Source organism: Neltuma alba, unplaced genomic scaffold (genome assembly GCF_004799145.2).
Source record: "Neltuma alba isolate B1F8T4 unplaced genomic scaffold, ASM479914v2 tig00011737_pilon, whole genome shotgun sequence".
In the NCBI taxonomy this organism is placed as follows: Eukaryota; Viridiplantae; Streptophyta; class Magnoliopsida; order Fabales; family Fabaceae; genus Neltuma; species Neltuma alba.
The window spans coordinates 4,775-20,648 of NW_021636365.1; the positions used below are offsets into that span (position 1 = coordinate 4,775).

The 15,874-nt window shown below is 35.5% G+C and overlaps 2 protein-coding genes across 2 annotated transcripts; both read right to left on the reverse strand.

Annotated features, from left to right (window-relative positions):
* Positions 1–2,618: 2,618 nt before the first annotated feature.
* Positions 2,619–3,373, reverse strand: LOC114717436 (ethylene-responsive transcription factor 8-like). The gene has a single exon (XM_028902561.1). The coding sequence runs from the start codon at positions 3,366–3,368 to the stop codon at positions 2,796–2,798; it is 573 nt and encodes a 190-aa protein (XP_028758394.1). The 5' UTR covers positions 3,369–3,373; the 3' UTR covers positions 2,619–2,795.
* Positions 3,374–8,158: 4,785 nt separating this feature from the next.
* Positions 8,159–11,001, reverse strand: LOC114717468 (probable WRKY transcription factor 21). Its single transcript, XM_028902606.1, has 3 exons — positions 9,585–11,001; positions 9,318–9,443; positions 8,159–8,601 (listed from the first exon to the last, which is right to left on the reverse strand). Exons 1-3 carry the CDS (start codon positions 10,337–10,339, stop codon positions 8,457–8,459), a joined length of 1,026 nt encoding a protein of 341 aa, XP_028758439.1. The 5' UTR covers positions 10,340–11,001; the 3' UTR covers positions 8,159–8,456.
* Positions 11,002–15,874: the final 4,873 nt, after the last annotated feature.

Sequence of the window (15,874 nt, forward strand, 5' to 3'; positions counted from 1 at the left end):
TCTAGTCCTTAATATAGGATCTATTTAACTAATTTGATTAGATTGAGAAAGTTAGGTAAGTTAGTTAATTATAAGAGCTGTGACATGTTTTCTTAACATATCATAATCATCTTTCTTAATATTTTTTTTTCTTCTTCTATTTGATTATGGTTGAGCGAATATCTATAGGAGTGATTTAGAAAAAATTGATAAATATGAGAAAGGGTCTTGTATTTAAGACTAAAACTAACTCAATAATTGGATCCTATATTAAAAAGCAGAAGAGTATGTTTTTTTTTTTTTTTTTTCCTTTTGGTATACCATATGTTCTCGTTATTTAGAAGAAAGTTTCCTCCTCATGTCTCCGTTGCAAATCTTTGGCAAATGTTCAGAGAATATTAACATCGAAGTTTAATTAGTGTGTAGTCATAAAGTGAATAATACTATAAAATTGATTGCTTGTAAAAGGTATATGTTTCGGAAAAGTAGGCTTGTGTAGTTGTGTTGCTAGCTTTTGTAACTGGGAGTTAAAAGGCATCGAGAGCTGCTGTCCGAACGTTTGCTTCTTGGCAACTTGTGGATTGATTTTGAATCGAGAGGTGTATATTATGCGCTGGAACGTCCTGACGTCCAAGATTTGGGCCACAATGATCTTAACATGGTTCCACATGGCCTGTTTCGTTGACATTATCACCGTTTGATCATTTTTTGTTTGGAGATATTGGAGATCAGCTATTTTAATAGTAAAGCGAATACCTGATTTATTGTTCTTCACGGATCGCCAATTTTCCCCAGATGCTTCGAGTTCTTTATGATATATTTGATTTGATACTTTGGAAAGAGTAACAAAGAAATGACCATTAGAATTGGACTAGAAATCATAAGGAACTTCTTGTTGAACATTGGTGGAATATCAACATGATTGAAGTGAAACATAACTGAATCATCAAGGCCCGAGACTAAGAAATCTGGTTATAGTTAAGCCCATTGAATATGTTACAAAATTAAAGTGCTTTTCAAAATACCCCCGTATTAAATGCTTGATATGGTTTTAAGCATGTGACAATGTGATTTATTAATTACACTGATTCAACTATTCCATATAATTGATGGGAGCGTGATGAAAATAATGCAACAAATGCCCCAGACACTGGTTCAGTGTCTGTTATGTTTTCCATATTTATTTCTTATAAAAAGAACAAGAAAGTAATAATTCATGGAATTATCTTTTATGATAAAATATTACAGTATTTATAAAATAAATGAATAGGTGAAATTAAATTTGCACCATTTATTCCTACCACATTTAACAGGTGGAATGCGCGGGCCTCAGTAAGTACATTCCATCATACTGAACGAAGCTAGTTGCCGGCATTTCTCTTTCTACTTTCTTGCTGTTCCAATGAAGCAAAGAAGCCCTCAGGCCCCTTGGAAAAATAAACTAGAAATTCTTTTAAGCATAAAAATTTGATCCCATCAGAGGCCCTGTAGTCCTTGTAGGTGCTAATAAAATAAAGTTACTCAAGTTAATGAACAAAAATTGGTTATAGATTTCAGATTAAATATTGAGAAAAAATATAAATAGGAAAAATAAATAAACATACGAAATAAAGTAGATTGAGATAGATTCGGGTTTTGAGAAGCGTATTTCTTCTGATCTGACAGAAATTAGTCTTAAGTCTAAGTGAGTTGAGAATATTCTGAATTATACAAAAAAAAACAGATTGAAATTTTGTGTTTCGAACCACATTAATTTTTAATTAACTCGTGTAGTAGTAATAATGATGCGTTTGTTCCTAGTAAGTGCAGCGGTGGGCGTCGGATAGGGTTTGGTCGGGAAAAGAAATTTGCCTCTGGGCCTGTCTCGATACTTAGGCTGGTCCGATTTATTTATTAATTAAAATTTCATGCTTCAAATATCCTTGTGAAATCGTTGTAATGTACATTTATGTTTCCTCAGGGAAATGACAATAGTCTTGGTGGAAAAATAATGACCCTTGCTGTGCGGATGCCACGATGGAATGAATAATGAAAAAGAGCAATGTAGAGAGAAATCAAAATAGTACCAACTAGTGGTTACTGGTTAGGCTAGCGAGAGAGATTATTCTCTCACAGGCTAAGATTCGACGGAAAAAAGTACACATATTTTATATTTAGTATGCTGAGAATTTTTCAATAAAAAACCAAGTATACCAATTTTCACGCACAATTTCGATTTTTAATGATTATGGAGAGGCGGGGTGTCCTACGCTCATGCCTATTCTCTTCTGGCCGCCGCACCGGCACCGCCTTCTTTACTCACTTCGGGAGAATTGCATTTATATCCCAACAGTGACGCCACAGCTCATGCCTCCTCCCCACTTTCTCCGCTTCATTTTCCCAACGCCCCCAATTCTGAGTATCATTCAAGTTTTTTGGTCAACACTTACTGAACCAAAACTCTCTCATTTATTGCCTCTCTCTCTCTCTCTCTCTCTCTCTCCCCCCCCCTTCGGGGTGTGTGCGTGTCAGCCCATCCCATTTCCTTCATAAAACAGTTCTGTGTAGTTTTTTCAGAACGGATTCGATTATTATTACTGCAAACAGAACAGCTCCATGATAGAACTCAGGACCATTACAGTATTTAGATACATCATGCATTTAGACCATCGATTCAGGTTACAATACTTTCGTTAACAAAACCCTCCACTGTCTGCTGTACATCACAAGGGCAATACTCCGCCCCCAGTCATTTAGAAAACGGGGAAAAAAAACCGAAGGGAAAACTTCTGAACACCTTATCGCCGACCGTTGAGAAGCCCGGACCATAACGCTGTCTAGAAGAGTGGTGGTGGTTGGTTAAGATCAAGCATCAACGGTTTCTTCTCTTTCCGCATCTTTCTCTCCTCTCCCATCACCAAATCCACATTCTCCAACTTGTATCCCTTATACTCCGATCTCCCCGGCACTCCCGCCGTGGCGTCCGCCGCATGATACACCGGAGCCCTCCAAAACCCCACGCGCCTACCAAACATCTCTCCACCATTACCAACACCGCCACTAGCGGTAGAGGCCGCCGCCGGTGACATCGGGACAGACGGAGCAACGGGAACAGCGGCATAGACGAAGTTCGTCTTTGCCCTGGGGCCACGAAGACTCCTGGCAGCCTCATCGTAGGCCCGGGCCGCCTCCTCAGCGGTATCAAAGGTTCCAAGCCATTTGCGCGTCTTCTTCCAGGGATCGCGGATCTCGGCTGCGAATCGGCCCCAGGGACGTTTACGCACGCCTCTAAAATGCGCCTCCTTAGATACCGGAGAGCCGAAATGGAGGGCCTTGGGCGGGAGGGGAGGAGGATCGGAGGGAGGGCCGGGGAGGGAATCGCGACGAAGACGAAGCGCGTCGACAGCCATGAGTGGGAAAGCTAAGAAGGGTCAGAGCTGAGAGAGAAAGTGAGGGTTTGAGGGGTATAAATAGGGGAGGAGACAGCCGGGGCTAACGCCGACAAGCTTGGGGACTGTATTGGGTGCTAAAATTAGAATTAGAATTCACATCGGGGGTGCTCGAATAATAATACTGATAAATAAATACTTCCTCTGACACTTATTATTATTATTACAAACTTTAAATAAATAAAATTTATAAATAACAAATAATTAGTTAAAAATATTAAAATATAATTTTATTTTTAATATATTTATATAATAAATAATAAAAAAATATGATAGGAACCTATAATAAATAGTTAAGAACAAACTGAAAAAATATAGTGAATATGTAAATAAATTTTAAATTAAAATTTATAAAATAGACTATATCCTTCCTTAAATTTAAAACTGAAGGTGAATAAATAAAATAAGGAAAGAGTTAATGAGTGAGGGCCGAGGGGGAGGCTTGGTAGGGATGACCGCATCGGATTTAATGGACTGGAGTTAACAGGCGTGTGAGGCACATTTGATGCCGTGTTCCTAAACTTGAGGCCTTTTCTTCTCCTCTTCCCTTTCTACTGTTTTGGCAAAAACGTTTTGGTGATGCCGATGCTCGCCATGTTCTCCCTCGGAAGAAAACATTGATTTTCCTCTTCTTCTTTTTTCCGTCAATTTATCGTTTCCCACTTTCCCTCTACCTTTTTCTTTTTAATTTTAATTATTATCCGACGATTCTGAAAACTGCGGTACAACCGTACAACAACGAGAGAGATATTCACTATCTTGGCAGGTGTTGTACCAGTATTTTGTTTCAGTTATATTTTAATCAAGTATGGTCATGTTTTTGCTAAGAATTAAATTATTTAACAACCTTTTAAATTAATAGTTCGAGCGTAGCATAAAATGCAGGAGCAATGATGACATGATGATGTCGGCATCCCTCCCCTCCTCTCCTTGCTCATTCAGACGTTTTTAGCCCCAAAATTGTCATTTAAATATTCAAAATATTACTCATCCGCTCCTTAATATAATTAATTGTTTAAGTTGATTTTGATTTTAAATGTAAGATTTATTTTTTATATGTATTAATTTTTTAAAATTATCTCTGTAAATACTCTTTTAAATATAATCAAGTAGAAAAGAAAATAAAAATATTAAGAAAGATGATTATGGTATTTATAAAAAAAACATATCATATTTTTTATAATTAACTAACTTATTTAATTTTTTAATCTAATTAAATTAATTAAATAAATTTATATTAAGAATTACAACGCGACTTTTTTCAGTTTAGGCTGAGAACAAGTTAAAGCTTGATTGTTCCGGTATCAACGCCATTTGCCCCGTTGGATGAGGTCCCGGATTCCAAGTCGGCACTAACATCTGGGGGATGTGCGCGCGCTAAATTGCACTAAATAAATAAATAAATAAAAGCAGAGACCAGTAATACAATGTAAAATATAATCTCACGCCATAAAATTGCAGACATGTCCTAGATGTGAAGCTTTCTCACAAGTTTTCCAAATTTGCTAACGTGCTTTCAAGTCCTCTACACTTGGGCGTAATAATTTCTCGTAGGAGATGTTATGCATTCCATACGCTTTTTGACTATTGGTGAGCCGGCGGCCACTGGTCAGTGTTGAAATGTTAAAGAAATATTTTTCTACAAAAAACAATTCTCCCTAAATTACTAATATCGTAATATTTCCAAAAAAAACAAAATTCTTTTTATATATTTATCTTGTCTTATAAAAACTATTATTTCTAAAAGCTTCAGTCATTAAGCTGATAATTAGATCTGATTCTCAAAATCGTTCTCGTATTCTCTTCCGTGGGTGTAGAACCAACCTTCTTACGGATCCCGGCTGACTGGAGAAAAGAAATGACACAAATCTGGGGCCTAAGTATTACTCGTTTTGGTTTTTATTATAAATTTTAACTAATTAATTTACAGATAACAAATCACTAGTTAAAATTAATTTAAAAATGTAATTTTATTTCCAAACATATCCTTATAATAAATAAGAAAAAAAATAAGTGGAGAAATGTGATAAGAGATAGTATAATAAAGAAAAGAAAATAAATAATTAAAGATAAATAAAATATTAAATGTTATGACAAATCTTAAGTTAAAAATTACAAAATGAATCATATTCCTCCGATCCTTAATATAAGACCTATTTAACTAATTTGATTACATTAAGGAAGTTAGGTAAGTTAGTTAATTATAAAAAAATATGACATGTTTTTTTGAAACACCATAATTATCTTCCTTATGGTTGAAGGAATATCTATAAGGATAATTTTAAAAAAATTAATAAATATAAAAAATAAATCTTATGTTTAGAATCAAGATCAACTCAACAATTAAATACTATAATAATAAAAAAATATTTTTTTTAATTTAAAATTTATAAACAGAACAGAACTAAATTTGAGGACAGGCGGCCTATGCGGCTAATCTGAGTCGGAGGAAGGGATAGCATTTAATGGGAAATTAAAGGAGTCAAGAGCAAAGGGTGTGGGATTAAATTTGTTAGCGTAGGGAAACGGGAACATGCTCGGGGGCTGGAGGCTCCATTTATGAAATCAAATGGGAACGCTCCAATGTTAAAGAAAATGGGATAAAAGGGGAGCCAAGGAGAGAGTGACAGACGGGCGGAGAAGAAGCAACCCGATATGAAACACGTGGGAGGGCCCCACCCTAGAACGAGGGAGCACGTGGGAAAGGGCGGACGACAAAGAATCGGCGGCTAAGCCTAACCCTGAGTCTCCCCTTCCCATCTCCGTAGTCCGTCTGAACCAACGTCCCGTGGTCCCCACTCTACTTCTACTACCCCTCATGAGCACATCGTAAAATTCATTCCATGACTAGTTTATTTTTAATTAAAACATGTCTTCTATATAAAGTTTGAGGCGAATACATGATTCATGATTTATAAATAATATATTTTTATAACTCTAGGATATATATATATACTCCTCCGGTCCTTATTATAAGACCCAATTGACTTTTTATTTGGTCCTAATTATAAGACCCAATCCATTTTTTCTCTTATATTTATGCATTTTTTTCCAAGATAATCCTTCTAATAATGATAGTTTTAGCCAATATACTTAATTAGCAAGGATATTTTAGGAATAATAACACTTATTTATTATAAATAACCAACTTAACTTACTTCCTTAATCTCCTTAAATAAATCAATTGGGTTTTATAATTAGGACCGGAGGAGTAAATATATATCTGCATCCTAGCTTCCTTGGAACTTTTGCAGCAGCCAATATACTTGAGGACGCTGCATGGGGCGGGAATTGAGCTCATGTGCTGTCCAGTCCACGCAGAGAATGAGACGACTTGCAGCAGACTTAGCATGTCGTTTCTGACTTCTAGATAAAACGCTTCCCATTACTAGGCAAGTTCACCTACTTTGCCCACCGCCAAACCAAACTTCAACGACCAATGATCCTAAGATTGCTCATGGGTTTGTAGTAAGACAGCCCCCAACATTCTGTAACTGATTGTTTCGGCCCAATGGGTTGTCCAAAAAACTCATCCCAACCCGTTTTTTCAAGCAAGAAGATCGGTCCGTCCAAGGCCACAGAACTCCCATAACTAATCTAAGCCCTTGAATAATCAATTCCCATATTTTGTGAGAATTGCTGATTAGTCTCCCACTAACACAAAATAGTTGGCCCGTACAGGTATTGTTTCATCATTTGTTCCCTTCCATCCAAGGTCACACAACTCGGCCGCAATCATGATTCATTATTTTGAAACTTGGGTCTGCTCAAATCGATCCCACGTTAGAATTACACCACCATCAACGTTTGCTTTCGGTTTTTCCCTCTCTTCCATCCAAATCCAAACGGCATTCCTCGGCCCTCACTACAATGCCACTGCACGCGTGCACCCCACTTACAACCACACCCCAAAATCCCACGCGTTATCTTCAAGTGGAAGCTTACTGGATAATCCATAATCATTTCATCCTTTGGATACGGCAACTTTCTAGGTTCCTGCTTCTGCATTATATTAATCGATAATTGATTTCTACAAAAATATTTTACGTACATACACATTCTCATTTAGAGAACTCTATAACAGCCGAATAAAAGATTGAATCACATGTTTTTCTTAAAATCTTTACCCCCAACAACTGAGTTGGTCCCGAGCGGACATTTACGAGTCCATACCTTATTTCAATACAGCCAGAAAACCAAGTACATGTCCCAAAAAATGGCTGAACAATTCGGTGTTGCCGAGAGGGATTACAGAGGCAAAAGATAGATTTGATTCTCTAATAATATTGACAACAGTTGGCATTGGACCCAGGAGAACTAATGATGGGGCATGACCGCCCATATTGGTCCCCTTAGGACTCACATGCTCTGCCCATAAACTTTCCCATCTTCAAACTCATTGGAGCAAGCAGACACAGTAGACTGGGGGAAAAATCCTTGCATGGATTGATTTTCAAATCTGGAAAGATCGTGTCTTTTCTCTGGCTTAACCACCCGAAGCTTCGCATTTACATCTATAAACCCAGAAGCCGGCTTGATCTGTGCGCACTCGGTAGCTTGATGGTCCAAACCACCTTTTAATGGAATACCCCGCACAGATATAGCAGTTGGGGACAAATTTGTGGGAACTCATTATCAGCTTAAAGCTCGTACAGTTTTATGTGTATGTGGTGCGTAGCTTGCTAGCATCTAGACAAAGAGAACTCAATTGAGCGGCAGTTATGACAGCACTCCACAGACAGTATCTACGATTTGAAATGGCACGTCATTCATTAACAAAAACCTAGTGATGTTTACAACATGCTTGAGAAAGATGAAAATGGTTCCTTCAAATCGAAACTACCCAATTTTACATTTTTTTGGGACCATTGATCCTCATCCCCTTTCTTCCAACCCAAGAGCTCATCAGCCGGCTAACCAGGATTGAAAAAGTGTGCTGAGAACATCCCTGCTTGCACAGCTGAAAATATGTACAGCAGCATCTGAAGCCAATCAGAGACAAAATTCAATGTTGGGCTTGCTTGATCTGGGTTAAGCTCTCCATGAAGTTCATGCATTTGCAGATTGAGTTGGCATTTTAGGGTGGTTATGTTCGCCTTCATATGTAACAATTAGCATGGAAGGGTCTTCCAAGCACCTCTCAACATGCTTCCTAGCAGGGCAACCTCTCATGCTGCTGCACTTATAGTATCCCCTGAACAAAGCGATTCTAGTCAATTTCCTCAAATAAATCTTGCAGTTCATACTTTCGGATGAAACATGAAACTGGAAATCATAGTTAATAATCAGTTATATACATTTCACATGCGTGGGTACCTACCTCCGCCTTACATTAGATTGCTGGTGAGGAACGAATAATCATGAAACTAACGTTCCCCACATATAGGTGTCCATGTTGACACCACTAAAATGATAAAAAGTTAATTTTTCAAACATGTTCGTCAAAACAAAACTATGAGCAACTCTAAACTGATTTATTTCAACGTTGAATCTACAATACAGCACCATATGGCACTGTGGATGTGAGATTGGAACAGGAAGATGATGAGAGACTGGTGACATAGCATACGAACCCAAAGGCACAAGAAGAAATTTATTAAATGATGATAGATTTATCTACCTCAGTTCTTCTCAAGAACAAACGACGCATATGCACATGCTTTTCCAGCTCTCATTGAAGCATTAACATGAACAACACAAAAACACGCCCAAAAATAAAGAAATTGAAGAATGAAGATACGAGGGTACGCTATCTATTCTTTCACTGCCAAGCGGAAGAGGGCAAATTCCATATAGCAGTCCCAACATCATAGTACTCAAAACCGACCCACTGTTCATCAATTCAAAAAAATTATCCATATACCTCATAATTCGTTCGGATAAATGTCATAAAGTAAAGCCTTAGCATACCTAGGGTGAGGAGAGCCCTTAATCGGCTTCTGTCCATACTTTCTCCATGAATAATCATCAGGGGGTATATCGGCAAGCTTGTTACTGATAGCAGGAACCTTAATTGATCTCTTTACTCTGTGTTTCCTGAGGAGAAACACAAGCTAAATTAAAGGCTTATGGTAAAGAAATCTAAATCTTTTTCAATGACAGATGTTAGTGCAGGTGACTCATACCGGAAACTTTGAAAAAACGATAACAATCAAGGATAGTCCGAACAAGTCTAACCTCTTCTTTGAGCAGTGGCACCTGGCACTGCTGCTCCCACACTTGACGCTGCCCTCATCTCTGCCAGAACACTTTCTTTTATGCTGGAGTGAATTCTGATCTGAAGAGAGAGGAGCACCGATTAAATGAAAGGCACTTCCTTCCATGTTAGCTACGCTTCCATCTATGCTCAAGGAAGAAATAAAAGACCTAGTTGATGACATTGTAGGTGTACAGCTAGAGCAATCAAAATTTAGATTTATGCCACTGTTGTTCCTTCGATATATCAAATCTGCTTGGTGTTTCATCTGTTGATGATGCTGTAACAATAACCTTTGTTGCTGCTGCTGAAGGAAGTGATAGTGCTGTGATGATGCTTGCTGGGTAAGTTGGAGAGGACTTTTCCCACTCGAGCTCAATTCCAACGATGGATTTCCCAGGGAGAGTGAATTTCTCAATTCCTGAATCGACTCGTCCTTAAAGCTGTTCTGGGGAAACTGTAAATTTTTTGATTGATGATAATTTGTTCTATAATTAGGGTGGTCTAAGAGTACGCTTTGAGGAACAGGAATTTGAAGTCTTCTGAGTTTCCTGACTCTTGCATGACCCAAACCGTTACAGAGCAGAGAAACAACTTTCTTGAACTTCCCCACAGTCTCCCCAGTTTCTACCATTAAGTTCCTATGCTGAGCGTGATCTTGGGGATGAGACAACAAGCTTAGAACCTTATAACAGCTTTCAACAGCTGCTCTGTTAGCTTCTTCAACCCCTTCCATTTTAGCTCCTATCTTCCTAAAAGGCGAAAAAGAAGACAAAACCTAGTTCCCCATAGAACAGAGAGGCAGAAACCTAAGACAAATGCTGCAAAAAACTAGAAAACCCCATTTATCAGCAGATATATCAGACATTCGACCATGCGTGACAGATAAAAGGACCCGGATAGACAAAAGCCCATTTTCTATCACACACACAGCCAAATTAGGAATTGTGTTTGATTCATTTCATCAAATAATTGGGTTTTCAGAGTAAAATAGACGAAGAGATCAGAACCAACTGGGTCTGCCAAAACTGATTCAAAACACCAAATAGAGGTTGCGACATATCTGCGCCCACTCAGTGCACCCAACTTCCAGTGAAAATGATAATGAAAGCACCAAAGCACGGACCTTGAAGGACTTGGTGCTGTCAAACCCTAGATTCTCCAACCATGGCTATGAGATTGAAGTGTGAAAGAGGACTTCGCTTGGCTTGAAAATTCACACTAGGATAAGAATACAAAACCGCTAACTTTCAGTATATTAAATTAAAATTCTGCTCACTATTCTCTCCAGCAAAAAGGAAAAGAAAAATTATATACTCTATGCTCCCACATGAGCATCATTAATTATACTCGCTAGACAAATGAGAGAGAAAGGAGAAACTATGGGGGAAAAAGAACAAAAAGCAAAACCGCAGAGAGGGAAAGAGGGGAAAGAGGAATTTAAATAAGGGAAGGCTGGAGAGGAATGAAAGTGCCGCCTCCGTCAATTTGAAAGGGTCCCACGTGAAGATCTTTGTTATTTTTTCCCTCCCCATTTTCAGCTCTAATTAGTTTCAATTTCAGTTAACTTGGGTTAAAAAAAAAAAAAAGTATTGACGGATAAAATCAGGTATAGTAAATCGCATTAAATGCAAATTAGAATACATAAAAAAAAAAAATCAGATGCGCATGACATAGTGACTTTCACGGCAATCATTACAGGTATGATTATACGCTGTCTTTGTTTCTCTGTTCATATAAGAAGCTGTAGAGAGTGTTCGCATACAAATTAAATCATAATTTTCAAAACAATTTTAAATTTTATTTTAATTTACATAAAAATATTTTTTAAAAATACTCCTTAGATTATCCAAACACTCATATTTCAAAATCAAAACCCATTAGTGGGGTGGCTTAAGTAACCTTTTGAAAAATCACGCCCCCACAAAATCACGCTTTCATTCTTTCATTCTTTTCGTGGTTTTATGTTTTGATTAGACAGGTTTTTTTTAATACTTTTTTTAATATAGAACTGATTATTGAGTTGATTTTATCCTAAATATAAAACTTATTTTTATATTTATTAATTTTTTTACATTATGTCTATAGATATTCCCTCAGCTATAAACAAGTAGAAGAAGAAAAGATGATATTAAGAAAGATGATTATAATATTTTAGAAAAAATATATTATATTTCTTATAATTAACTAACTTATCTAACTTCTTTAATCTAATCAAATTAATTAAATAGATATTATATTAAATATCGGAGGAGTATAACATAGCAGAGTGATTTCTTACATTTGAATAATCTTTTAGGCTTAGGCTTAATGTTGCCACATTGCATCTAATAAAAGTTTATCTTAAAATAAATAATTTCTAAATTTCATCACGCTTTTAATTTTTAAACGAATACATCTTTAATGAAATTAATTAATTTATGAATAAATATTAATTTTTGTTCATTAACTTTATACAATAAATTGATGATGATTGATGGCTACAACTGCAAGGAGTGGAGCCGGCAGGCAATAGCCGTTGGAAGATGGAACACGTGTCCAGCAACCCTATAGAAGGGCGGAAGTAAGGGCCCCAAAGGTGGGTCTGGCATCGTTGACTTGAGTTGATTTTGGAGAGACTGGGGCACCTTGTGTAATTGTTATTTGACCAGTTGATTCATTTATAAATCCGCGTTTTGGTGAATTAAATGGCAGGATAATCTTTATAAAAAAATGATAGGAGAATGAAGGGGAGTAGAAGAGATAAAATACTGCCTCCAATTTTAATTATAAGACCTTATTTATAGTCTATAAATAGGGTCTTATAATTAAAACTGGAAGTAGTATTTTAATAAGTTTGATTTTTAAAAATAATTTATTTTTCTTATTTTTTATTTTACATATTTTTTTATTAAATTTTGCAATATTACTTATTTATTTTTTTAAAATTCAACTCGTTAAAATCCCCCTCCCATTCTATCAAACATGCTGATTTAGTTTTTTTTTTTTTTGGCTTGAAAAAACATGCTGAATTATTGATCTAGTTAATGAAATTTGGTTGAATTAGTAACAAAGCTATGCTTTTCTCTCTCTCTTTTTTTCCTTTTTGCCAGCGGTAACAAAGCTGGTCATATATAAAGATATGAGTTCAAATTTTGTGGTGGATATAAAGAATTTGTTGGTGAATGATTTATAAAGACATAAGTTAATATAATTTTTAATCTTTATAATTTGAGTCTATTTTGGTATAAACACATAATTTTAGTTTCTAAAATTTAATCAGTCTTAATACTTTAGTTCCTGGAGCTTTAATGAGTTTAAAATCTACTGAAATGTCATAAATGACATTAAAGTGGTGATATGAATTCAACAGATGGCACGTAACTAAATCTCGGGTGGATAACAAAAGGAAGAAAAAAAAAAACAGATCTTCAAAACACAATTGTTTAGCACCCATTTTTCTTTCTTGTTGTTTGTTTGAGAAGTTGTTCATGTTTTAAGAACTTATCCCATTCTGTATAATCATTCTATTATTCATACAAGATTCAGTTAGATATCATCTAGTGAGTTAACATCATTGATTTAATACTATTTATGATACCTCAGCAAATGTTAACACCTAGCATTTTAAGATAAAATGAGTTTCAAATACTAAAATTATGAGTTTGAAACTTGAGGAATAAAAATCAAAATAGATGCAAGTTTCATAGCAAAAAATTATATGAACCCTAAAGACACTTATAAATTCTCTCTCAATTTTGAGACATATCTGTGGTAGGCTATCAGAAGTCAACACATTTCTTTAACAAAGAAGAAAACAACTGACCCAATTTGATTACAGTCCTCATGTTCTGATCCTCTCTTCTCAAAAGTTTTTACCACGCGTTTGTATTAATTATGCCAAATGGAGCCACAAAAGCATGCGATGGTTCAACTTCCAGAGTTATTTTACGCGCATGTATGTGCACAACAATAAAAATATTCATATAGTTTTAAGAGATTTGATGCAGAAGATTAAAATTTAACAATATTCAACAATTGAACAAAGTGATAATCAACACACCAAGAAGAGTAACGCATGAATATCAAATCTTGCGCATATTGCACCACATTTCAGAAGAAATGGGAAAGAATGCTGTCAATGGGGCATTTTTTATTTTTCGATGCTTCAATTTCCTCCGTAGGTGGCAGGGCATATTCCTAATTATATAACTTTTCTTTTTGTTTCTTAAATCCTTTAAATTCTGGTGGCGGAAAAAAGTAACGTATTGATCATTATTTGCATTCAGTTCTAAAATTATAACTGGGCATCTCCCGTTAGACTTTAGGCAAATCGTCACTAGCTTCTGCCTCGATTCTTTATAAATTGGATATTGTCTGTTTGTTTTTTCAGGTGCGTGGTTAAATAAAGAACAAACTCAGACTCAGACATTCACATCATAATGCCTTCAAATGCCACGCAAGTGAGAATCTACAAGGCAAGCAAACACCTTTTGGTCTCTCTTTCAAAGGGAGAAGCAAAGATAGGTGACTCATGCTCATCAGCTACTCGTAGCTTGAGAATTTTGTTCAAGAGAGGGGACCCCACTTAGCTTGGAACAAACCATAATGAAATTAAAAAGCAAAAACGATGCACTCTGTGCTGTCGTATGATGGCCCACCAGAAACAACATTCTGTCCATCTGTTTTGCTTTATCTGATTGAAGAATATTTTCCCCAAATGCCTTTCCTTCTTTACTACTATCTTTCATGGGAGAGTGGAAAAGGGTGCAAATTTACAAGCTTTTTGTTTTCATGGCACATGGATTTTACGCTTTAACTTTTTGATTGGCCAATAAAGCAGCCAAAAGCAAACAGTTTATCTTGGGATCTGGTCAATCAGGTTTTGAACTATTCAAATACGGCCATGATTGGTACCTTTGTGGTTATCCAATCTACTAATCATTTCTGGATTCGTGCTTGCTCAGCGATGTTTGGTTCACCAAAATATAATTCGAGTTTACTTGGAGTGTTTGAATAGAATCAAAATCATGATTTTAAAAGTGTTTTTACAGTATACGAAGTAAATATATGAAAGAGTTGGTCTCGTTTTACATAAGAAGTACTTTTGAAAATAAGTGTTTGGATTTTTATATAAGTGCTTTTCAAAAGTATTTTTTCATAAATTGAAATAAACTCTTTTACATATTTATTTCGTATACTGTAAAATTATTTCTAAAACTATGATTTGGTTTCTATTTAAATATTTTCTGAGAAATATATTTTAGTAAAAGTGCAAAATGCGAGACTTCTTCGTTTTAAGTTGAACTGCCCGGCACGTATCACTTTCGTCCTTTTTAATTATCATTTGTAGTTGGTTTTTTATAGATTAAAGAAATCATTAAATACATAAAATCTTTGACTTACCCTTGTTAAATAATTAGTATATTTTTTCTCATCCATTCCCTCTCTCTTTACCTTGACATTTGTCTTCTTTAATTAATAGGGACATAATTGAAAATAAAGCATTAAAAATGATAGGCTAAAGTATATATTTGGTCCTTTAACTTTGTATAAAATTTCAGTTTAGTCCTTTAACTTTAAAAAGTATACTTTTAGTTTTTTAACTTTAAAACTTTTTTAAACAATGACAACCTTAAAACCTTAAATGTTGATAAAATATTCTCAAATGCTAACATATTAAGTTTAATTTTCAAAACATCTATGATTGTCGCAAAAAATTATTATTAAAGCTTAATAATTTTAGAGTTAAATGACTAAATGTATGCTCTTTAAAGTTAAGAGACCAAATTAAAACTTTGTATAAAGTTAAACGATCAAATGTATTCTTTAACCACAATGGTACAAATGACAAATAAAAAGGACCAAAATCCCCTCCTACAAGTGACAATTACAAAGGACAAGAGTACTATAGTGCAATTATCTCACTCACTCCTAACAGTTTTATAAAATTTCATTCATTTATGCAAAATAATTAGACAAATAAATTGCAATTTCAGGTTTTCACTTCAAGCGATGCAAACTTGCAAGTTGTTGGAGCATTTGTTGTCTTGTTTGATTTCATTTGAGGTTAAAACTCAATAACAGGACACTGCTCAGACTTTAGTGAACGAACCAAAGTGAATTACCAATATGGGATTGGTTGAATCCCTACTCAAGATTTATTACTTAGAGCATTAATTGACAATGTTTAATGCATTTAAAGATACATGGCTGAGCATTTAAAACGATATACTATAATGGGGTCATTACTTGACGAGATGGAGTCGTTATATATTCAGAACATAAGTAA

Coding starts and splice junctions, on each gene's coding strand:
- LOC114717436 (XM_028902561.1), bottom strand. CDS start 3,368: ATGGCTGTCGACGCGCTTCGTCTTCGTCGCGATTCCCTCCCCGGCCCT.
- LOC114717468 (XM_028902606.1), bottom strand. CDS start 10,339: ATGGAAGGGGTTGAAGAAGCTAACAGAGCAGCTGTTGAAAGCTGTTAT. Junction 9,444..9,584: donor TGCCACTGCTCAAAGAAGAG/GTTAGACTTGTT, acceptor GTTTCTCCTCAG/GAAACACAGAGTAAAGAGAT. Junction 8,602..9,317: donor AAGGGCTCTCCTCACCCTAG/GTATGCTAAGGC, acceptor CGCTTTGTTCAG/GGGATACTATAAGTGCAGCA.